Here is a 25,889-nt window from a genome sequence, read left to right on the forward strand (position 1 = left end):
AATTTCAGAGCAAGCTGTTGGATTCAGATTGTCCTGAAGCCTCCTCAGTGAGACAGAAGCCCCTAATAAAAAAATATTCTTTCAGCTTTATAGTTAGAGCATGAAACAGGCAGAAAAAGCCTCAAAGAAGGGCTACGCAATTGCAGTTGAGTTAACTCAGCATGCTGGTGTTTTGTGCTCTTAGTGGCCTCTAGTTGTTTAGCATTTCATGCTGGATCATGTAACAATTGAATATTGAAAGCTGAATAAATATTTGATGTAAATTATAAATAAACGTGTTTCGGTAGTTTATATTTTTTCAACTTCACACATCCAACCTCAATATGGTGAAATGCTTCAATTTAACTCTGGACATTTTTAGCTCAAGAAATGACAAATTGCAATTACACAACACTTAAACCACACAAACATGCCAGAAGTGCTTAAACAAAAAGGAACAGCTGCCGAACTTTCAGAGAGCAAGGTGAGTGAAGGTTGGCCAAAGGTACTGACTTTCAGAAAGCTGTACAGGTAGAAGTGGAGGTAAAAAGGGTTTAAAGTTGTGATGTTCGAAGGCTGCTACTTATACAAAGTTTTACTTTTAAGTGAAAATATTTCCTATTATCTTGAACAAATATTTAAAACATTACTTACAAATAATGCAAAGTTAAGTTTTAAGAATCGTTCTGAATTGAAAATAAAAGTTTGGCCAACCTGTTACAATTCCAAAAGATATTAAGACCTAACTATAAACCACAATTCTTTTTGTACAGTTCTTTTGTTGCGCAAGATAACAGTAAATTTGTTAACAAGATTTACAAAGCTAATGGCAAATAGTAATACAGTATTACTTTTCTCTATTCCCAAAAGGTGCATCTGTATTGAAGAACTTCAGGCCCTTTCACAAAGTCTCCTTTGTCCTACTACTGCTATTAAATCAAACAGGAGTGGCCATTCGCATGATTTCTGTCGAAAAATTTCATCGATTAGTTAGTGAAATCTGTAGCAAACATTTTACTTTAGAAACATAATTCAAAATTCTAAATATAGCTATTGTTGTAATTAGCATTGTAGTTGAACATAGAGTATGGGAGCATTATGGTTTCATTTCTCATTCAAGAACCCAGAGATTATGTAGTTATAAAATTTAACAATACTAAATTGATATCAGAAACAAAAAATGAAAGTTGTTGAATTGTTATAAAAATCCAACTGACTTGCTAATTTCTCTCAAAAAAAATCTGCCACCCCAGTTGGTTTGGTTAAAATGTCACCAGTCCAGCTCTACAGCTAATTCAATGTTTTCTGAAGTCCTCTTATTCACTAAACAACCTTTCTTTTCTTAAAAAAAAAGGGGCCACCTTTACAAGGACTGCAACATTTCGAGGCCCACTACACCTTCTCAGGGAACCAGGGCTTGGCCTGTGCCAGTGTTGTGCACACCCCAAGAACAAAGAAATACAAGCTCAAGGCACGATCATTTTAGGAAGAAAAACCACTTACGTTCTTAAAAGTAATGGAGTTAGAAAGACATGAGACTGCACCATGCAGAACAAGTGCTTTGAAAACAAACACTTTCAGATTTGTCAGCTGGATTGGATATTTTAATTTTTTTTAGAAAAACAATTTTCAAGAAAAAACATTACAATTTGGCAGAAGTACTCAGCAAATTCAACTTCATTAGCTTTTAATTTAACAGAACACCCAGACTTGATGCACATCACGGGTAACACACAAACAGCAGTTAATTTCGTGCACTTCCATCAAAAGATCGGGGAAATGAAGTACAGACCCTACACTGAAAACATGTTTAAGGAAATATATTTCTTAACACATACTTCATATTTATATATTTTCAAATATGCTGAAAAGAAATCAGTTTCATTAAAGAAATCCTGAAATGCTAATCAAGAGGATAAAGACCCTTGTGTATGTACAACTCCCCTTGTAGGAGCTTTGTGCCTTCATAATTAGGGGAGAGAGGTTAACCCAAGTAGCAGCCACTTGAAAAGAGGTGCTTAAGATTTCAATAGACACTTGAACAACTTAAAAAGAACTGTAAACAAGAAGGAACAAAATGACCTCTAAATGCAAAAAAAAACTGAATATGAAAAGCTTGGCAACAAATGTTAACAACAGGTAAACATTTCTGCACTGAAGATAACAATGGGTATCAATATTTCATATTGAGTGAAGGTTAGAATTTCATCTTGAAACAAATGCTCATGAATTTCCAATAGCATAATGATTTTGAAAGCATTTGATTCAGACACTGCTGTTGCTGAGGTTTGAGAGCAATAGTTTTACTGCCTGGGCAAAATACATCTGTGGGACACTATTACATTCCAAGTTCAGGTTTCATTGTTAACCAAATGCCATTTCTACTGGAGCCAGCAGCGTTTCTCCACAATCTCAGCCTTCAATTTCCCACACAAGACCCAAGAAAAAAAACATGTGCAATGATCATGAATGGGAAAGACTGCAGATGTCACACACCAAAGCAAAGTGAGCAAAAATGGGGAATGTGAATATATAAATCTACAGCATGTACAAATACAAAGGTAAAACACAGTTGTGACCAACTTCACATTCATTCCATTTAATTTCCAATATGGGATCCCCAAAGTATTGCACTAAAATATGATTTCCAAGTACTGTAGCATAATGCTACAATACATTAATAATGTACAGCAAGATATGAACAACAATCAAAACCAGCTCACGCTGGCAGCTGATCTTATGTAAGATTTCTGTAGACATCCATGTATTCCTTGCTCAAGTGTTTTGCTAAAGGAACTTCAATGTCCCATTAATTCGCCATCCACTCAGTTAGATCTAACCACTTCTTCCTTCCACCTAATTACATTCACCTACCATTTTCTCCCTCCTGATTCTAACCACATTTCTGCTATAAAATTGGTTCTAATTGTCGACCAGAATTTGTTCCTTGAACAAGTGAAGATACTTGCATGGTCACCCCAAGTATTCTGTAGACTGAAATCTGCTAAATGGCATAATTTCATATAATAAAACCTAGGTAGTAATAAGGTAGGAGTTAATACAATAAATATTAGAGTATTCAAACTGGAGTAAAATCTGGCAACATAATACTAGTGAAAATTAAGATTTTATTTGTATTGTGGTTATGTGGATTCAAACCCCAATTCACGTAGTGATTTCGTTTTTTTTATAAAAGGACATTACTGAAGTTTAGATAGGATTTGCATTATTGACAAATATTTATAATAAGTGGGGAAACATACATAAACTTATATTAACAAAAGTAACAAATCTAATTACAATACTTTCTGCATGAATAAAATTACAGGCAGCATCTGGCATGAAATGAACCCATATTAACTAAATTATCATTCAAGGATAAAATCAGATCAAAAATATTATTCATTCAACCAGCATTATACACAAACTGACATAATCCAATCACCTGTGGAAACAATCAACATCCACCAACCAGTGTTGGACACAAATCATCATCCAAATACTGCCAGACATAAACCAGTATTCACCCAATCAGCACAGCCACAATCTGACATCATTCGATTAGTACCAGATGTAAACTGACAGCATCCAACCAGCGGACATACACAATATCTAACTAGCATTACAGGAACAAGTATCATCCAAAGGGAGTTGGATCCAAACCTGCATCTTCCAATCAGTATCAGATGCAAACCAGTATCACCCGACCAGCAACGAACACAAATCAATGAGGTGCAAATTAATGTCTTGGGCCAGCAATGGATCATTGTTTAAACTCTCATGATAATACTTTGCTACACGTATTTATCCTCTTGTTTTGCATTTGTTGGCATCTGGAGTGAATGCAGTATTACATTTATAGCTCCATGGGTGAAACACTGGCAGAGACAATAGCACAAAACATTTGGCGTGTGAAATAACACAGAAAACCCAGCACTGCCCCATGTGTCCCTTGTTCCCTGCTCAGGTCCCACGCTGTGCACCAACCCACAGTTACAGTAGAAAACACCTTCACGTTGCAAGTTTTCAGTTTCCTCCTCAGTTTAAAGCAATGTGACTGAGGGAAAGTTTATGAGTTGTGCTAGGAATCAGCAGTACTCAAAATGAACCTCCTGTCCTGCAGAAATAAATGAAGAGGGAGAATCGTCTGTGGTAACCTCCTTCCAGCTTAAATAGTTGGTAACATGGACCAAGGTAATCAGAACTGGTACCACTTCTTATCTTTGCACTTCAACATCATCTGGAAAGAAAAGACAAAAATATTACTCCTAAAGAACAGATTGATAGGAGTTTCTCTCTTCTGAAATGCAGTTATCATTTCAGGATCAAGATGACCAAAGATTTGAATAGATTCATGTTACAAAAAAAAAAAAAGGATTCAATTAGATTGCTCTTTGAAACTAGCACACCCAGGCCAGATCAGAGTAACCATGAACTGTAAGATGAGGTCACAGGCAACAAAGTTGCCCATCCACCTCCCTTGTCACTTTTCCTTAGGTATTGTATCGCATGGCAAAGCTATTGTTTCCCCTTAGAGGCATTTATGAAAAGGAGGGGAGAACAAAAGGAAAACTGTTGGGACTTCTCTGATAAAACAAATTTCTTTTCTAAAGGATAAGATTTTCCAATGATACCAAGTAAACTGCATAAGTGTAGATTGTCTTTAGACAATTTGTTCAATGGACTCCCAATGAGTTTTTTTTTAAAACGACTATTTCGGAAAATGATCCAAACTAATACAAAAGCTCAAACAGCACAGCACATTTACTAAAGACAACTATACGCGATATGGAATGTTGGTAGTCTATTTATCTTCTCCCTTGAGGCAGATAAGGAATTAATACATTAAGACCAAGACAAACCCCATTAGCGAAAATAGAATAGCGACAGTTTTCAGTTCAGAACCACTTTATGGAGAAGGCGGAAAAGAGAGTTGAACAGCGAAATTCCAAAATTCCAAATCATTCTCCTTAGAGTTCTGGCACTTAGCACCATGACAGGGGAATTCAAAGGTTTGTTGCAACTGAAGTGGGGTCTTGGAATTGGAGATTTAGCAAGAACATTGGCTGGGTGCAGAAAGGAGATCTTGTGATTTGTGGGAAAGATACTAGATTTCTGTACTACCTTTCACAACTTCAGCCCATCTCAAAGTACTATATTTTCTGAGGCAATGAAGGAAAATGTAGCAACCGATTTCTGCACAGCAAAATGTCACAACGGCATGAATGGATTTCTTCTTTGTGTTGTTAGTGAGGGGCAGATACTGGTCAGGATACTGGGAGAATCGCTCTGCCATGGCATTATTTTCATGTTCACCAGAGACGAAAGGTGAGGCCTTGGTTTAATATCAGACCTGAAAGTTTGCATGTCTGACAGTGAGGCGCACCCTCAACTGAAGTGTCAGGTTGGATTATACTCTCAGATGTTTGAAGTGGGACTTGAACCCACAACCCTCTAACAGAGGTACGTGTACCCACCACTGAGGCACAGCTAATTTGACTCTGGTAAATGCTGATCTATCCATTACCTCACTACTATAGCTGAATGCTATTTAGAGCAACTTTTTTTTTTTTTAAAATTTAGGAGGTTTACTTGTTTCAAAGATATTATAAAGAAGGATGTTGCACACAACCTATCAAATTCCATCATGCAATACATCTGACAGCCAAATTATATACAGGAAAACCTCACTAACAGGAACAACTGATCAATTTGTTTTTGGTGTGTTGATTGAAGGGTGAACATTGGCCAGGAAAGAAAGCTCACTGCTTTTCTTCAGATCATGTCCCAGGATGATCTTCGCATCCAGGGCAGATGGGACTCCTCGTGAAGGTGACAACAATGTAGCACTTCCTGATTATTGATGTGCTGGCCCTGATAATGGGCTCCAAGTCCTAAGGTGAAGCTTAAGCCCACAACTTTCAGGGGTACAGTGCTCATCACCGAATCAAACCGTAACTAAACGCTGGTCAGAATGATGACATCTTCTGAATTTGTACAAAAAAGAGAGGCAAGACTCAAGAATTTAAGAACACATCTGGATTGAGCAGAAAGGAAGCCAAAATGCTGGAGAAAATCATTTGCTCAGGCAGCATCAGAACAAAAACAGTTCAAGCATAATAACATTTCTTTAGACCATTGGAAAGAGTAGGACGTCATGTGAGGAGAGGTTAATTAGCTTGGGCTCACTTTCTACGGTAGCTTAGATTGAAGTTTATAAGATCCTGAACATTATTGAAAAGATGGATGTGGAAGAGTCCAGACCTAGGGGACACTGATCAAAAATTACAGGTTGCCCTTTTAGGGTAGAGAGGAGGAGAAATTAGAAATCTTGAATCGTTGGACAATGGAGCTGGATTCACTGAATATTAAGGCATACATAGATAGATTTTTGACAGGCAAAATTCAAAAGTTGAGGGCGAGGTGCGGGTTTAAGATGGAAATGTGGAAGTCAAAACACAGATTAGCTATGGTCTCATTCAATGACAGAACAGGTCACTCACAAAGGCCAAATGGCCTACTAATGCACCCAATTCATATGCAACACCAATCACAGATAGAGCTCAAAAAGTTTCAAATAGTTGACTGCAATGTGGTATATGGTGTGTACTTGAAGAAAAAACAAGAACCTGCATCTATTACTTAAACAGCTCAAGCACAATTTTTGAGTATACATATTAAAAAGGAAATTTGAATGTGAAAAGTAGCAGTAGAAACATGCCAAAATTAAAAACAGGAGCTACACAATTCTAATTTATTTGGCTGAAAACCTGTATTCTGGACAAAGTTATTGATTTACCAGGAGGCACTGCCAGATTTTTTTGGATTACCAAGACTGGCTGCACAAACTTGGTGTTTCTGACACTAAGCCCAAAGCTCCATTAAATCTTAAGTGGAGTGCCTGATAGCTTCTTTAGGACATTTTGTCAACTCATGGCAGATGGCACTACATTCTGATCATCATCGTGCAGATTACTGAAGTTTTAAAATTCCAAGACCTTGTGATGCAAACAATCAGGAAAGATTCCAAAAAGAATTCTTGTTCTGGCCCCATTGTAGGATGAAGCCAGACTGAGATCCTTAAATATTCCTTATTTGATGCACAAGATACATGATATAAGGTCAAAAACATTGGCTTTAATGACCTATATTCTCAGTTCAGTAACATTACCGATTTCCCTAAAATGAGGGGTAGAAAGATAGCAGCTTCATCTAACAGTTGAACTTCCATTTAAGTTAAAAGACTAAAAAAGAAAAAGTGACATTAGTTCAGGAAGTGAGTTCAGGAGAAGGGTCACTGGACTCAAAACTTTGATTGTGCTTTCTTTCCACAAACATTGCCAGATCTGCTGAGTTTCTCCAGCAATTTCTGTTTTTGTTTCCGATCTGCAGCATCTACAGTTTATTGTTTTATTTTAGTTCAGGAAATATTGGGTTTATTGGAATCAAGGACTTTGGGCAGGAAATCAAGCTTATAAGCCACTTTAATAAAACAAATCGTGACTGAATTTTGCTCTAAAGTGATTGCTCCCACAGAGAAAAGCTGGTTTGAGGCTCTACCTAGCAACAGAGAGTACCTAACTAACAATACACAAAAAGGATTATGACCCTGCTTATGGCATTACAGACCAAAACACTAACATATATTTGTAAAGTCTTGGAACAGCTTGCAGGTTTTTTTTTATTATGTGCACTATGTTACTGCAGTTCATACAGGCCCCTAAATTCTACGTGTCCTGTTCAATAACATCCTAATAATCCAACAATACTACTAACGTTAATGACAGCTTTTAAATGCAAATTAAATTTGACAATCATACTAAAGTTCTGCTTGAATAGAGTCAATACATGTTGATGAATAACAAGTGGCTTATACTTTAATAAGGTATAGCAGGAAGCGATCAAACATTATAATTTCTAAAATGCTTGGTACAGGAGACATGGCCAGAGCCAAAAGGATGATTGGATGCAAGAAGACGATACACAGGAGACCAGATAACAACATCTAGACTGATACTTCTTTTAATATTGGAGTGCTGAACTATCAGAAGTGGTGTCCTTTGGATTAAACATTAATTCTTAGTCTACCTTTTCAAGTGGAGGTAAAGATCGTAAGGCACTATTTTGAACACATTAATACTTACGATTCCACTAAAATGGTTGCGTTTCTTTAATACATTAAACAGATGCAACTACATTCAATAAAAGCACTTCATCAGCTGTAAAGTACTTTGAGAAGTGCTGAGGTCATGAAACATATTCGACAACTTCAAGTGGTTATTATAAACAAACAGAAATCCAAGAAAGTAACGAATTTCAGTAGTGCGATCAGCTGGGACACTGAATGTTAAAGGGTATGAAGGACACACAAGAAATTGGAATCAAGGCCACAGTCACATCTCATGATTTTATTGAATGGCAAAGCAGGCTCGATAGGTTAAGTGGCCTGTCCTTACTACTTTATGTTATTATCTAAAGGGTTTTAAAGTGCATGGCAAAATTCAGTTTCGGAAAGAGAAAGAATTATTCGCAACACAATATTCTGGCTTTGCATTACATATCGAGGAAGAAAATAACAACTGCTGCATCCATTTTTGTCAGATTTCATGTTATGGTTCTAATGTTATTAAATGTTCAACCAACTATTTCGTTGAGGGTGTGGGATGGGCAATTAAAATATCCAGGGTTTAAGTGGTGGAAATGCGATCAATGATAGGAAAACATATTCAAGACAGTTTCTGAGAACAATATGTTGTGGATTCTACCAGGGATCAGGCTATTTAGTAATATGCAAGGAGGGAGGTTTAGAAAATGATTTCAGAGTAAAAAATCCCCAAGGGAACAGGCAGCATGGTGGCACAGTGGTTAGCACTGCTGCCTCACAGCGCCAGGGATCTGGGTTCGATACCATCCTCGGGCAACTGTTTGTGTGGAGTTTGCACATTCTTCCAGTGTCTGCGTGCTTCCTCCGGGTGCTCCGGTTTCCTCCCACAGTCCACAGATGTACAGGCTAGGTGGATTGGCCATGCTAAATTGCTTGTAGCGTTCAGGGATGTGTAGATTAGGTGGGATGGTCTGAGGGTCAGTGTGGACTTGGTGGGGCGAAGGGCCTGTTTCCACAAGGTAGGGATTCTTTGATTCTACTCTATGAGGAACAGTGACCATAACGTGACAGAGTTTGGCATTCAGTTTGAAAGAGAAACTGGAGTCAAAAACAACTGTGCTAAATTTAACTAGGGTAATTTGGTAGTGATGAGGGCACAGTTGGCTGGAGCAGACTGGGGAAGATGTTTAGCAGAAAAGAAGGTTGAGGAATAATGGTAGATGTTTAAAATATAAAACCATCCTTCCTGACTGGAATATAAGGAGGGGACAACCATTTTGGCTATCCAAGAAAATTAAAGGATAGTGTCAAAATGAAAGGAACACAGACAATGCAGCAATGATTAGTAGGAAATGTAAGGATTGGGAAAGTTTTAAATGCCAACTAAAGATAACCAAAACAATAATACAGGGGGAAAATAAACTGAGGGTAAACTAACAAATTATATATAAAGTGACAGTAATAGCTTCCTTAACTATATAGCCAAAGGAGAGTGATGCCAAAGTCAACGTTGGCCACTTAGAGAATGAGGCAGGAGCAATAATAATAGGGAACCAGGAAATGCCGGAGAATACTTGGCATCTGTCTTCACAGTAGGGGTCATCAATAGCATTTCCAAAATAATAATCCAGGGGTAAAGAGGAGAAGAGGAAATAAATACAAAAACCATCACAAGAGAAAAAGTACTAGGGAACCTAAAAGGGACCAAAGGCTGATGAATCTTCTGGACCTGACTGGTTGTATTTTAGGACATTAAAAGAAACAACTCAAAATGATCATACTGGTGGTAACCTTCCATGAATTCTTAGATTCTGAAAGTTCATTAGAAATAGGAACAAGAGAAGGCCATTCGTAAGTTTGAGGTTACTCCACTTTCAAGAGGCTGATCTGACACTCCTCACATCTTGCCCTTTCCCCCAACCCCGATTCCTCTACTGATCAAGAATCTACCTACCTTAACCTTAAACAAACACAAAACCTCTACCCCACAGGTCTTTGAGGTAAGGAGTTCCAGAGACACAACCCTCAAGAGAATAAATTCCTCCTCATCTCAGTCTGAAATTGCCGCTCCTTAATTCTGAGATGATGCCCTCTTGTCCTGGACTCTTCCATCATGGAAAAGTCCCAGAGGTTTGGAAAACTGCAAATCTAACATGCTTGCTCAAAAAGGAATAGACTGTCATTGGAAATATGTTAGAGTCTATTATAAAGGTATAATAGTAAAGTCTTCAGAAATACATGATATAACTAAGCAGATTTAGAATGGCTTCATGAAAGAGAAATCATGCCTGACAAATTAATTTGAGTTCCTTCAGGAGGTAACAAGCAGGATAAATAAAAAGAAAAATCAGAGGATATATTTGGATTTCTAAAAGGTGTTTGATAAGGTACTGCACATAATGCAACGTAACAGCACATGCTGGAGATAGTATATTAAAATAAATAGAGGGTTGTCTAACTAATAGGAGGAGAGTTGAGATAAAAAGGGCATTCTCAGGATAGCAACCTGTACCTCGTGGAATGTACAGTGATAAGTGCGAGGTCCATAATTGTGCGATATCTATTAACGACTTGGATGAAGGAGTGAATGTACCATCACCAAGTTTGCAGCTGACGCAACAAAAGGTGGGAATACAACTGATGCTGATGACACAGTCTGGAGGGATATAGAGGGGTTAAGTGGGTGGGCGAAAACTTGTCAGATGGAAAAAGTGGGAAAATGGGAGGTGGAGGAAGAATAGAGGAGCTGAATACTATTTAAAGAAAAGAAACTGCAGAAAGTTGCAGCAGAGGGAGATCAGGGGACCTCATGCATGAATCACAAAATGCCAGCATCCAAGTTTAGCAGATAATAGGACAGGCCAATAGACAATTGACTTTTCTTTCAAAGGAAATGAAGCATAAAAATAGTCTTACTAAAACTGTACAAGACACATTCAGACCATACCTAGAATACGGTGAACATTTTGAATCCTTTTATCTAAGGGGAGATATACTGGCATTGGAAGTAGGCTAGGGAAGGTTCACTAGGTTAATTCCTAGTATGGAGGGATTCATGAAGAGAGGTTGCGCTTACACTCATTGGAGTTTAGAAGAATTAGAGGAGACCTTATTGAAATGCAAGATTGTTACGTGATTTGACAGGGTGAATTCAGAAGGGGAAAAAAATCTCTCGAGGAGTCTAAAACTAGAGGGTTTAATCTCAGAATAAGACAGGGAATTTCTTCTCTCAAAGGACAGAATTATTTATTGCAGTGTTGTGCAGGTTGGTTCATTAAGAATATCATCAAGGCTGAGTTAGTTATTTTTAAAATTTAAATCAGGAAAGGAATCAGGGTTTATGGGGATAAGACAAAATGGAGTTTAAGGTTATTCAGATCAGGCATGATCTCAGGTGAATGGCAGAGCAGACTTGATGGGTCAAACGGCCTACTTCTACTCCAACATCTTACTGGCAATTTTTCCTTCTGAAAAGAGGAGAGCGAGCGAGCGAGTATGGCTTCATACAGTACTTTTGAGGTACAGCCCTCGTTATGTGATGTGTTTACAAGCTAAAGGAAACCAGAAGTTAAAAAGACAACATGAAATTCTACATGCTAAGAGTGAAATAGGTACATTTCTAGTGCTTACCTCATGAGCATGTTTAGAGAAAGTGTCAGCACTGTATAACATGGCTGCTGTTCGTTCTTCCAACTCACTTAGTTTCTGTCCTCTTTCATCAAGTGCTATCCTGGCCCGTGCCAGCTCACCCGCAACACCAGAAGCTGCTCCTTTGACACCTTCAATTCCACCAGTCCCTGGGATATGCTGAGCCAGGCTCCTTGAAGGTTTCCCTGCTGCAGATTCACCAACTAGTATAAGAAGAAAAATAAATATTTAGCAGCTAAGTGAAATATGACAAAGATAAAATGCAGAATAGTGGCTTGAAAAATAGAAAGGCTAGGGACTTTGATTAAATTGCCATTTCATGTGAAACATCTGACTTGTTTTAAATTTAAATACCAGAAATAATCTCTATAACTACAAAGTCATTGACGTTAGTCAGTCTATTTCAAATTTCCACTACCAAAAAAAAAATCCAAAACAGTCAGAAGATGAGGGGTGGATGCTTTCTACCCTGTTTCAGCAAAGTTCCTTAAACCTGACTTTAAAAATACTAATGGATCACTACACTAGCCCAACGTTATCAGTTTGTATTCCAGCCTATCAAATCAAAGGCAGTTTTGTACTTTCAAAACCCACATCACGGATATTGGGTTGATCCTGCTAAAAGTACTAATTTTATACCCTTACAACAGAGAAATCAGAGGAAAAATACTACAGCTCCTAGTAGTCTCAATCACAGTGGAGTAAATCACAGTAGCCCAAATGTGAAATGGCAATATTCCAGCATAAATACAATGTCATCTGCATGGGCCATCAATAGCAACAGAATTGTACTCCAGCACAATCTGCAACCTCATGGTCTGGCATATCCCACACTCAATCATTACCATCAAGACAGGGGATCAACCCTGGTTCAATGGACAGTGCAGGGTGGTGGGGGTGGTGGCGGTGGCATACCAGCAGCAGGACTAGGCACACCTAAAAATTGTCACTCTAGTGACGCTACCAAACAGGGCTACTTGCATGCCAAACAGCATAAGTGGCAAGTGATAAACAGAGCTAGGCAATCTGTCACACACAGTTGTGAATGATGGTGGACAGTTAGGCAATTCACTGGAAGTTAAACTCCACCACAAATATTCTCAATGATGGAAGTGCCCAAAACATCAGTGCAAAAGATAAGGCTGAAGCATTCACAGCAATCTTCAGCCAGAAGTGCAAGCGGATGATCCATTGCAGCCTCTTCCAACAGTCCCCAGCATCAGAGATACCAGTCTTCAGTCAAGTCAATTCACTCCACATGATGTCAAGAAACTATTGGAGGTACTGGATACTGGAAAGATTATGGACCTTGACAACATTCCAGCAATATTACTGAAAACGTGTGCTCCAGAACTTGCCGCTCCCTTAGCCAAGCTGTTTCAGTACAGTTACAACACTGGTGTCTGCCCAACAATGTGAAAAATCACCCAGGTAAGTCCTGTACACACACACACACAAAAAAAAAGACAAATCTATTCTGGCCAATTACTACCCCATCAGCCCACTCTTGATCATCTGTAAAGTGATGGAAGGTGTCATTAACAGTGCTATCAAACAGCACCTGCACAGCTATAACCTGCTCAGTGACATGCAGTTTGGGTTCCACCAGGGCCACTCAGCTCCTAACCTTGTTCCAAACATAGACAAAAGAGCTGAATTCCAGAGGTGAAGCAAGAGTGACAGCCCTTGACATCAAGGCTGCATTCAACCGACGTGGAATAAGGATCTCTAACAAAACTGGAATCAAAAGGTATCGGGGAAAACTTTCCACTGGTTGAAGTCTTAGCTGGCCCATAGGAAAATGGTTGTGCTTGTTCGATGTCAGTCATTTCAGCTCCAAGATGTCTTTGCAGGAGTTCCTCAGGGTAGTTTCCTAGGCCCAACCACCTTCAGCTGCTTCATCAACGGCCTTCCCTCCAACGTAAGGTCAAAAGTGGGGGTGTTTGCCAATGATTCAGCATGCTTCCTCCCTGATGTTGCAGCTTCAGGAACAGCTTTGGTGGCTGCGGAGTGTGGAGGAGTCCCGTAGCCACTTAGGAAATCAAGAAGTTGTGTATGGAATTAAAAAAAAAAAAATGAAATTTGTCCCAACTTTGTATGATTTATTTCTTTTTGTAATTTACATAATTAAAATGATACCAGCTTATGGTGACTTATACACATTTTACTGTATTTCCATAAACTCACAACAATAAATTATTATTATTGTTACGATTGCACAATGTTCAGCACCATTTGCACCACCTCAGGTACCAAAGCAGTCTATATTCAAATGCAACCAAGATCTGAGCAATATCCAGGCTTGGGCTGACAAGTGGCTAGTAACATTCACTCCACACAAATGCCAGGCTACGACCATCTCCAATAAAAGAAAATCTAACCACTGCCCCATGACATTCAATGGTGTTACCATCATTGATTACCACAAGATCAGCATCCTTGGGACTTCCATTGACCAGAAACAACTGGGGTCACCACATAAACGCAAATGGCTAAAAAGGCAGTTCAGAGTCTAGGAATACTGCAGCGAGTAACTTACTCCTGACTCCCCAAAGCCCGTCTATCATCTACAAGCACAAGTCAGGAGCCTGGTGGAATATTCTCCCCTTACCTGGGGAAGTGCAGCTCTAACAACACACAAAAAGCTTGATACCATCCAGGTCAAAGCAGCTCACTTGATTGGCACCACACCCATAAGCAACCACTTCCTCCACCACTGACGCCCACTAGCAGCAGTGTGTACCATCACCAAGAGGCACTGCAGCAATTCGCCAAAGATCCTTTGACAGCATCTTCCAAATTCATGACCACTGGAAGGAAAAAGACAGCGGACGCATGGGTATACCACTACTTGCAAGTTCCTCTCCAAGCCATTCACCATTGTGACTTGGAAATATATTATTGTTCCTTCACTGTCACTGGGTCAAAATCCTGGAATTACCGCCCTAAGGGCACTGTGGGTCAACCTACACCATGTGGACTATAGTGGTTCAAGGTAGCAGCTCACCACCACCTTCTCAACAGCAACTATGGAAGGGAAATAATTGCTGCCCACTGTGTAAGTTTAAAGCAAACAATGGGAATAATTAACATTTCGATCCGGGTGTAATCAAATATCAAACAATCAAAAGGTTATTTAAATAGAAAGTAAGCGTCAGTGGTAAAAGACAATGATTGGTTGAACAGCTACAAGGAATGGTAGAACTCCATGAAAGTCTGCGCTGGGTCTCTTATAGCCCAAACTGTTCATGGACAGGTAAAGTCCAGGGATTCCCAGTGTCCCAGACTTCAGTCATTTATTGTTTGGTTTTGCAACTTGTGCTCCTTACAGCCAGCACAGCCAAAAATACCATTTTTAATAAAAACTGAAAGAACGGCAGATGCTGTAAATCAGGAACAAAAACAAAGTTGCTGGAAAAGCTCAGCAGGTCTGGCAGCATCTGTGGAGGAGAAAACAAAATTAACATTTCAGGTCCGGTGACCCTTCCTCAGAACTCCAGCTTTTCCAGCAACTTCTGTTTTTATACCATTTTTAATGCTATTACACTCTTCAACTTCCATTATGTTTCTATCTCATTGAAATCCTTGCTCTTCCATGACTTTAACCTCACCATCTCCATCATTTCTGCGTTCCTTTCTGCGAACTCCACTCATCTAAAACAAGTATCCTTTTAAAAGGCATTTATTGACTTTGAAATGCTTGAGACGGTCACAAACTATGAAAGCTTCCACATAAATGCAACCAGTTACTCTACTTCTGACTATGCTCAAGTTTCCCTTAGTTTTGCTTCATCCTCAGTCATAGAGCTTTAGCTGTCTATCTCCAATCTCATGGGAAAACCCTACCTACAATATGCTACTTTTCTTCTTTGAAAGCCTGCCCAAAGCCTATCACTTCAGTTGCTCTTTCCAGCAGTATCCTAACCCATTCATCCACTGCTCAATGCTCAGCTGTATCTTGGAAGTATTTCATTTGCAACCTTAGTGTCACATTTGACTTCAAGGTGAGCTTGAGAGCAAATATCCATGCCATTTCCAATTTCACCTACTTGCACTTCCATAGCACCACCTAACTTGACCTCACACTTAGCTCACTTGCTGCTGAAACCATCATCCATGGCTATGTTACTTCTAGGATTTACTAATAACTGCACTCCTGGCCAGCATCGCATCTTCCAGCCTCCATAAATTTAAGATTATTCAAAATTCTCCTAAACTGCATCAAGTCCTATTCATGGATCACTTGAGCTCAAAATCCTCCATGACATTGATCCATCCCACTTTTGTAACTTTTTATCTCCCCAAGCTCAGACATTTGCATTTAGCTTCATGCATGTCCTCGTGCATGACCAAGTCTTTAATTATTCCACTTTTGGTAGTGCGTCTTCAGTTGCTGTGGCCTAAGCACTGGAATTCCTTTTCTGTCTCAATTGCTCTTTCCTCCTTTAAGACCATCTTTGAAACATGCCTCTTTACCCAAGCTTGTGGTCATCCGTCCTAATATTGGGTTATGTGGTTCAGTACCTAGTTTTGTTTGACAAACAAAAACTGCCAAATGTTTTGAGATGCCTAAAAGATTTACGTTGCTGTGTGACAATATATTCCATCAAGTGTGTCGAAGAGAAAATCTTGTCCCCAAATCAAAAGTAGCCACCCATGTTGTAAGCCACACTAATTGCTTTATTATCGTTGACTTTGATAACATTGCAAACAATGATTCTTTTAAGAATAAATCAGGTTTGTCTTGTATCCACGTATGCTTTTTTGCACCTTAAATGTTTTTTTTAAAACCAACAGCAGATCACCCATGTTAATCATGAACCAGGTTAGATATTTTCACCACTAGAGCCCAAGGGTGAATGAACCAGTTTTTCATATTTCTAGGTAGTTCTAATCAACTTGTTCAGAGATGTTATGATACACCTCTGGTGCAGGTGACACTCGAATGCAGGCCTCTTGGTCTAGAGATAAGAACACCGCTACTATAGCCCAAGAGTGAATGAACCAGTTATGCTCCAAACACAAGTGGATGCTCGCTAGAGTACATATCGAAGGGCTTTTGTTTTGAGGGTGGGGTTGGCTCTTGGAGGTTCAGTGGTAGCGTCCCTACCTGAGTCAGAAGACCCAGGGTCCAAGGCCCACCTGATCCAGAAGCGTGCAATAACATCTAAATGGGTTGATTAGAAAATATCCAGAAATATATTAGGGGTAAGAGAATAACTGGGAAAAGGTTAGGTTCTATTAGGGACAATCTGCACGTGGAAGACATAGCAAAGGTTTTAAAAAAGGCCTTTTTTCTAACATAGGATGTCAGGGGGACTCCTGTTGTGCAGCAGGAGCACCCCTACCTCTGAGCCAGAAGGCTAGCGTTCAAGTCCCATCTGTTCCAGAGGTGTATGATAACACGTTCAAACAGGTTAGTTAAAAATAAAATGGCTGGAAGGGAGGTTGGTTATGAAGACAGCAGACTTGGAGTTTGTGTTGAACTATGAAATACATAAAAACAGTTGAAGCATGGACTGACTTCTGCTTCAGTAATATCTGCAATTTTCACTATTTCTCCATCATTGCACTTAGTCTCCTCTCTCTTTTCAATGTGCAATCACCCCATGCCCTGCAGTCTGGCACACACCTTGCACTCTCGTAGTCTGGTCATTGGCACATAACCCTTGTCCACTCCATCTTCAATCACAGCCAAAAACCTAGCCCAGTGTTCCATTCAGTTTGATGTCATGAATAATGGGGAAGACGGATTTTCCACAGGGATGCTGTTTTGTCCATTTGCCATTTCCTTTCTCTTTTGCTCAGTTTTATGCTATAAAAACACTGTACTGAAGCAGCTTAGGAACAGGCATTTTGCTCAATAGATTCTTGCTTGCAAGGATGACACAGAAGCCTTAAGTTTCTGAAGGATCTAGGCCTGAAATGTCAGCTTTCCTGCTCGGCCTGCTGTGTTCATCCAGCTCTACACCTTGTTATCTCAGCCTCAAACATTACAGCTTCAAGAAGTGAAGTCAACTTGTCATGACACTGTTGTCTAGTCTCAGAGCAAGGGGTCACACATTTAAGACAGACGAGGAGGAATTTCTTCTCAGTGGACAGTGAATCTGTGGAAATTTTTTTTTTATTGCAGAGGCCTATCAAGGCTATGTTGTTAAGTATACTCAAGGCTGAGACAGGTAGATTTTTAATCAGCAAGGGCATCAAGGGTTGTGGAGATAAGGTAGGAACCTCAATGGGCCAAATAGCCTACTTTTGCTATGTCTTACAATACTTACAAAGTTCTTCTCTGTCCAGTGACTGTGCACCACCACCAAACAAGCCTTTAAAGAATCCTCTATTTGGAGCTTCTGGTGTTTCTACAGGAGTGAATAGTTCTCCAAGCATTTCCTGGAAGAAAATAAACTGTTATTCATTTATACAAATCTACTGGAATGTTTTTGAGAATGTAATTAGTGAAGTTGATAAAGGGAAACCAGTGAATGTAATTTACTTGGACTTGCAGAAGGCTTTCAAAAAACTCCCACATAAAAGATTAACATGCAAAATTAAATGGGACTGGTGGGTAATGCACTGGCATGAATAGAAAACTACTTGACATACAAGCAGCAAAAAGAGTAGCAAGGAACGGTCAATGATGCATGGGATACCGTAGGGTTCAGTATTTAGATCCCAGCTATTCACAATAAATACGTACAATTTAAGAAGGGGGAACTAATTATACTATTTTCAGGATTGCAGATGATACAAAACTGGGTGGGAGGGTGAGCTGTGAGGAGGATGCAGAAATGCTTCATTGTGATTTGGAAAAATTTAGTGCGTAGGCAAATGTGTGGCAGATGTAGCATAATGTAGACAAATATTAGGTTATCCACTTTGGTAGCAAGCACAGGAAGGCTGATAATTATCTAAATGGCAATGGATTGGGAAAGGAGGAAATGCAAGGAGACCTGGGTGTCGTTGTACACCGGTCACTCGGTTCCAATGCTGCCAAGCACCTTGTCTAGGTTTTCCATCGAAGATAAAGCAGATGGATTAAAGATTGCCTATGGAAAGTCACTAAAGTGCCATCAACTCTTTCCACCTGTCTTGAGCTGATCCTGCCAAGAGCCATACAGATAAATCTGATGGCAGGAGGCATGAATAATGCGTTGTAGCTGATAGTTAAGACATGTTTAACACAGAAGGATTTATGAAATTCAACAGAAGCTTGCACTAAATACTAAAGCTCAGGTTGATCTAATTCAAAGGAACCTTGAATAAACCATAATCCCGCATACATGTTCATGAAACTGTTCAAACATAAGACAGTTTGAGCATTAGGAAGACTTAAAAGCATGAATCAGTAAAACACTTCCCTAGAATGTAGAGACAACTGTATGCAATTGCAAAAGAAAACATTACAATATCTGCCAAAATGTAAAGCTCATAAATGAGTGTGACAGCAAACAATTTGAATTGTCACAGCTTAAACTGGAGCATGGAGTTGGTGTACATCTTTACAGGGCCTGAGCCCAGGTCCACCTCTCCTTCTATATGCCGGCATCAGTGGAAAACCTGAGCCTGCCTATGTAATGACAACAACTTGCAATTATATAGCATCCTTAATATAGTAAGCATCTCAATGTATGCTGGAGCATTATCAGTCAAGAAATTAACACTAGGATACTCAAGGTGATCTTATGAGATAAATAAAAAAGTTACCTCACCTTATCAGACTACATGAAGCATTGACACTAAGTGAGATGAACCAGTGGCCCAAACAGATATAAATATAATGGTGATAAGATAACCAAAGTTGGGAGATAAATGTTCCAGGATGTACAAATTTCAAAAGGGCAGGCAAAATAGGAAAGGAGGAGGATATCCCTGATAATAAAGGAAGACATTTGAGAAAGGATCTTGGTTCAGACAGATAATCACCAATGAGTATGAGTAGAGGTTTGGAATAGCAAAAGGCAAGAGAATGCTTGTAGGAGTATTTTTTAGGCCTAACAGTTGTTATACCTTTGGATGGACAATTAAACCAGAAGTTATTGGAGCCTGTAACAAAGATAATGTAACAGTTGTTGAGAACTACAGTCTTCAAATTGGATGTAGGTCAAAGGACAACTACAGACATGGTGGATGAATTGACTTTGATTTTCCAAAAATTCCTAGATTCCAAAATGATCCCAGTGAATAAGATGATATCAAAAGTAACACTACTGTTCAAGAAATGAGGGAACAGGGAATAGACTAGTCAGCCTGACCACCATTGGTAAAGCACTGGAGTCTATTTAGGAAATCTCAGCAATATACTTGGAAAAGCCTATCATGATTAGAAAAGCCAATGTGGTTCTACAAAAAGGAAATTGTCTTTGACAAAATATTTCAGATTTTGGAGGATTTAAGTAGTAAGGTAGGCAAGAGGAGAACTAATAGATGCAATATACTTCGATTTCCAAAAGGCATTCAAAAAGGTGACACACATACATTCAATACACAAGATAAGGGTTCATGGCTTTGGAAATGTATTAGCGTGGACAGAGGATTGGCACATGGAAAGGAAATAGAGGAGGTCTTGGGGTATTTTTGAGTTAGTAGACTGTGACTAATGGAGTGTTGCAAGAATAAATGCTGGGCCTCAGTTATTTACAATTTTTATTAAAAACTTAGAAGAGACAATGTATATCTATGTTTGGTGGTAAAGTTAGGTAAAAATGCAAGTTAGATGTGTATCTGTATCATGTGAAGTAGTATCAGGACTTCCCTGTCACATGAATAGAAAAGTAACATATTTTAAATGACGTGGAACCAGCAAATGTTCACATTCAGAGAAATGTTGGTGTACTCAAACAAGGAACATAAAATCAGCATGCAGGAACAGTAACTAACTAGGAAGGAAAATAGCATGTGTTTTATTGCAAGGGAATTGGAGTATAATAAAGAAATCTTGCTACAATTGAACGAAGCTTAGGCAAGACTACACCAAGAATGTGTTGTTCAATCTTGGTCTCCATGTTTAAGGATACACGTGCATTGAAGGCTTTATAACAACAGTTTACTAAATTGGTCCCTGGGATGAGGGAGTTGGCCAATAGTGAGAAACAGAATAAATTGGGCTTACATTCTCTGAAGTTTAGAAGAATGACAGATGGGCTTATTGAAACATTCAAGACTTTGAAGGGGGCTTGAAAGGACAGGTATTGACACATTCCCCTCAGCTGGGGAATCTAGAACAAGGATATAGTTTCAGCATAAGAAGCTAATCATTTAGGGCTGGGAGGAAGATTTTTTTTTTTAAAAACTCAGTGGTGCAAGTCTTGGAAGTCTATATCCTTGAGATTTACAGATGTACCATCTTCGAATATGTTTAAGGTTTTGCTCGTCAAGAGTTTCGGTCCCTTAGGGGAATCAAGGGATACAGAGAATAGGTAGGAAAGTAGAGCTGAAGCCCAAGGTCAGCCACAATCAAGTTAAATGCTGAAGTGTTCTCAGTGGACTATGTGGTCTTCTCCTGCTCCTATTTCTTACATTCTTATTTTCAGTGGCAAAAAGTCAGATTTTAAGGAGTACTTTACAGGAAGCGTTCAAGTTGAGGGAACAAATCCCAAATCTTAGGGCCCTGACATTTGAAGTTAAGGCCACCAACAGTGAGGCAAAGTAAATCAGAGATTCACAAGGGGTCGAGGTTGGAGATTTGTAGGGCAAAAGGTCAAGTACAAAGTTAAGTACTGCTTGCAGAGAGGGCAATTTGCCATGAAAGATTTACAAGTTGACCATTGGCACCAGAAGCAGTCTCTGTTTGATGAAATGTCTCTGCTCACATTAGTGCCTAATCACATCCTGTTGTTAAGCTGCCAAAATACAAGAGGAAAGTGTTGCTGCTGCATAGTTAAGTTGTACAAATACAAAAACTAACTTATTTATGAATCTGGAATGAGGCAATAGGTTGATCAGTTATTCCACTGCAATACAAATATCAGAATAATGCCTCAAAAGGTACAGTGTCCAGCATTTCTTGAATCCACTTCTGCACAAACGACATGCAAGTGAGGAAATAAATTGAGAACAAGTACTAATTTAAAAACTAGCTTGTGGAGCACAATTTTCACTAGCTAAAAATACAACAATCTCAATGAGCCTTACCTGTAAATTCTCACATGTGCTTTGACTGTAAGTGATGCGCTGGATCTCAGTAGGGGAAACCAGATATAGAGCCTGTCCATTGTTGGTGAAACAGAAAGTACGAGCTATTCGCATGTCTGTTAGTGGCAAATAATTGACATCTAGCAGTGGCCTAAGGCTTGGCAAGCTTCAAAACAAAATCAATATAGGAAGGTTAAAAAATATAAAGGATAGAAGTAAAGTTTTGTGGATGGTTAAAATAAGGAAAAATGATGCAAGAATAAAAAAATCAGGTCAGGCAGTATTTATGGACAGAAACAGTTAATGTTTCAGGTCAATGACCTTTCAGACTTCTTGTTTCACCTACCACAGATTCACTGTACTATAAACATGCTCCCTGTATCTGTTTGCCAACACACATTGTTCTATTGAACATTTTACTACTTGTACTAAATTCACAATTCAATAATATCTGTACCTGGTGGCATGTTCCTGACTTCGATACCCAGGATACACCAATGATAAAATGAATAACAGCTACATACAATTAACCATTCTTAAAATAAAGGACTTTGTCACTCATCAGGCTTCAATTGATGTTACAGTGACAATCATTTAAATTGCACAATTTCAAGCATGATGCTCAAGGCATTGAATAAAAATAGCAGTAATGGAGTATTTGTCATTAAAGAACACTGAGCTCAGTGTAACACCCCTCATTACAACAGAGCTGTTATTCAAATCACCACATTATTTCAATGGTCTATAGAAAGACTTACATTTTTAAATTGCAATGAAGATCATAATCATTTTGCAAATTTAATCAGTACAAATCCTAGAATCATTTGTGCATAAAACACCTTTCACGCTTTTGCTAGCTATTTGAAAGAGCTATCCAATTTAACCCTGAACTGGTAGAAAGTCATCAACATGAAATATTAATTATGCCCTCCGTCCACAGGCACAGCCTGGCCTCTGAATATATCCAGCATTTTTGTTTTTTTTTATATAAAATGCATTTCATGGAAAAAACAACTTTCCAGCAATACTATCAGAACCATAATGTTGTTCTAACGAACAGCAAAACACGAACCCAAATTTACATTATACCTTTTGTACCCTCAGGATATCCCAAAGCTCACCAGTTCTGCCACATGACAGGACTCCCTTAGTCCTCCAGACTTTTAAGTCATCCAGATAAAAGCAAAATACTGCAGATGCTGAAAGTCTGAAAGAAAGACTGAGTGCTGGAGAAACTTGGAAGTCTGGAAACATCTGTGAAGAGAAGCAGAATTAATGTTTCTATTTCAGTATGACTTCTTCAGAACAGAAAGGTGCTGGAAAATAGTTTTTTTTAAAAAAAATATTCTTTTGACAGAGGCAGAAGAGTAGCAAGACTGTTCACTGCAGTTAGTAGAGGGGACAAATTATTTCCCTTTCACATCTTAATTTACACCCATTTTACATCTTATTTTTTCTTTCTCCACTATTAACAACCCCTTTGTCTTTCACACATGGTATTGACACCCATCTGCCCTCTTGCTTCTCCTCTGCCTCAGTCAAAAGTATTAAATAAAAACCTATTTTCTAATACCTTTAAGTTCTGAAGAAGTCATATCGGTCTCAAAATATAAACGGTTTCTCTCTCCACAGATGCTGCTAGACCTGCTGAGCTTCTCCAGCAGTCTCTCATTTTGTCTAAAGTCATCCCATTGTGGACAACCAGGCTGAGTACAGACAAATTCCAGACTCTACCCAATCCTCCTAGACAATCCCAACACAACCAAACTACATTCAGAGATACCAAGAACTGCAGATGCTGGAATCAGAGTCAGTACAGTATGGAGCTGGAAGAACACAGCAGGCCAGGCAGCACCAGAGTAGGATGAAAGTCGATGAAGGGTGTAAACCCGAAGCGTCGACTTTCCTGCTCCTCTGAAGCTGCTTGGCCTGCTGTGTTCCTCCACTTCCACACTATTGACAACCAAACTACACAACAAACCAAGTTATATATACCATTTATATTTTCTAATCCCAGATTTACTTTCTGCAGCTGTATCTCAAATGTCTCCCTTGTAACGAATCTAACACCCCATCGTTGGCCACCTTTAATCTGATATATCCTAACCATAGCGGTGTTTCTGAAGGAGAGAGATACAAATTAAATTCACATGTAAAGGAACTTCCTTGAGGAATTTTACCATAAAACAACTTTAGATGATCATACTTCATAGAATATCAATAGATTTCTGGTGGTGTTGCTAAGTAAATTGAACAGAATGCACCAGGGTGTTATGGCATATAACCGACAATGTACAATTAACCTATATTAACTGGTTTTTCAGTAGTTTATGGAATTAGAATAGATCTGCAGCTAAGATGTTAGCGCCAACACAGGCTTCATGGACCAACAGTGCTTATTCCATGCTATAATCTCTATAAATGCTCTCTTCTGTAAATATTAAGAGGGAAACGGAAACATAGTTCTGATTAAAACTGTGACACTGGACCTGACTGCATGTGCATTGAGGGAAAAGAGCTCCGTATTTTTAACGCACTGATTAGTCCTTGGGATGCCTTAAAGTGCTTTATGAATACAGCACTTTTGGAATGCATTTGCTTTGTAGGAAACTGGACTACCAATTTGTGTGAAGTGCTACAAACAGCAATTAAAAAAATTGTGCAACCCAAGTGTCGCTGACAAGGCCAGTATTTGATGCCCATTTCCAATTGCCATTGAGGCGGTGGTGGTTAGCTGCATTTTTGAACTTCTGAGTCCATCTGTTGTAGGTACAACCACACAGTGCTGTTAAGTAGAAAGTCTCAGCAACAGTGAACGAACATAGGTATAGTTCCAAGTCAGGATGGTCTTGGACTTGGAGGGAAATTCAAAAGGTAGTTGTGTTCCCGTACCCTTGTCCTTTTAGGCAGAAGAGATTGCAGGTTTGGAGGGCTACAGTGCATCTTGTGTGAGATACACACTCTAGCCACTGTGCACCAGTGGTGGAGGAAATAACAAATGGAGCACTGATCAAACGGGCTGCTTAGTTCTGTCTGGTGTTTAACTACTTTTATGTTCTTGGAATCGCACTCATCTAATCAAGAGGCAAGCAATCTACCAATGATATGAACAAACAAATCTGTGTTGGCAGCATTTGTTGGTCAACAAGCACACAAGACCACAGTTCAACTCATCATCCAAAAAATCACATCTCCAGCAGCAAATCACTGATTACGTGCTTCAAGCCACAATCTGCTGACTGGGAAGCATGTGCACTACAACTTGGCTAAGGTGGAAGATGCTCAAAATTTATACTATTCCCAAACCAGAAACAGCAGCCAATTATTTCCAACAAAATCTTGTTTAAATACAAATTTCCGATATCCTTTTAATTGATGGAAAAGTCCTTAACAAATTTTAGTTTGTGCATTGTAGACTCTACATACCCTGATACAACCAGTTCATTCATGATCAAGCACAATGTGATTTACCTGAATGTCATGATATGTCCATTGGCACAGAAGCATGCAAGGCAGATGCTCCCATTCAGTCCCACAATATCAGCACGAAGAACAAATGATGTTTCAGTTATATTGTGTTTATAAATACAGTTTTGGGAAGGTAATGAGATAACTTTTGCCTGTTTTTCTGAACATATCACTGCATATTGGGTTTCATTTATCTCCTGAGAGGATGAGGGAGAGACAGATACTGGCCTCAGTTTTCTACATTTATCCTTGTCATCCTTCTCTTCTTGCACATTTGGTTCTCTCCAGGGTTCATGTGCTGGATTGATGAGGCTTCCGGTGGTGTCCAGAAACGCTATTCTCAAAATTGCACCTTTCAGTCTCAATATAGTTCCTGTAGAATTGTATAACAATAAAGGACAATTAAGTGGGAGGAGATCAAACAAGTAATCAATTGGCAGCATATATGTTGGGGCTGAAACAATTCATTGTATTCATTAGTGACTTGGGTGATGGAATAGAAAGCCACATACTCAAATTTGCTGATGGCAGAAAGATAGTTGGCATCTTAAGCAGTGTA

At 39.0% G+C, this 25,889-nt stretch overlaps 1 protein-coding gene across 4 annotated transcripts in view; it reads right to left on the reverse strand.

Moving 5' to 3' along the window:
• Window positions 1–1,570: 1,570 nt before the first annotated feature.
• The window catches only part of stxbp5a (syntaxin binding protein 5a (tomosyn)), a 174,938-nt gene continuing 150,619 nt past the window's right edge, over window positions 1,571–25,889 (reverse strand). For all 4 annotated transcript variants that reach the window (XM_048600658.1, XM_048600656.1, XM_048600654.1 and 1 more), the window contains 5 exons: window positions 25,334–25,703; window positions 21,863–22,028; window positions 18,010–18,121; window positions 11,714–11,934; window positions 1,571–4,219 (listed from right to left, as the gene is read on the reverse strand). In XM_048600658.1, coding sequence (XP_048456615.1) covers window positions 4,178–4,219; window positions 11,714–11,934; window positions 18,010–18,121; window positions 21,863–22,028; window positions 25,334–25,703 — 911 coding nt within the window. In that variant the 3' untranslated portion in view covers window positions 1,571–4,177. The remainder of the gene's footprint in view (window positions 4,220–11,713; window positions 11,935–18,009; window positions 18,122–21,862; window positions 22,029–25,333; window positions 25,704–25,889) is intronic.

The sequence above is a fragment of the Rhincodon typus genome, chromosome 9 (assembly GCF_021869965.1).
Source record: "Rhincodon typus isolate 14 chromosome 9, sRhiTyp1.1, whole genome shotgun sequence".
Taxonomy (NCBI): domain Eukaryota; kingdom Metazoa; phylum Chordata; class Chondrichthyes; order Orectolobiformes; family Rhincodontidae; genus Rhincodon; species Rhincodon typus.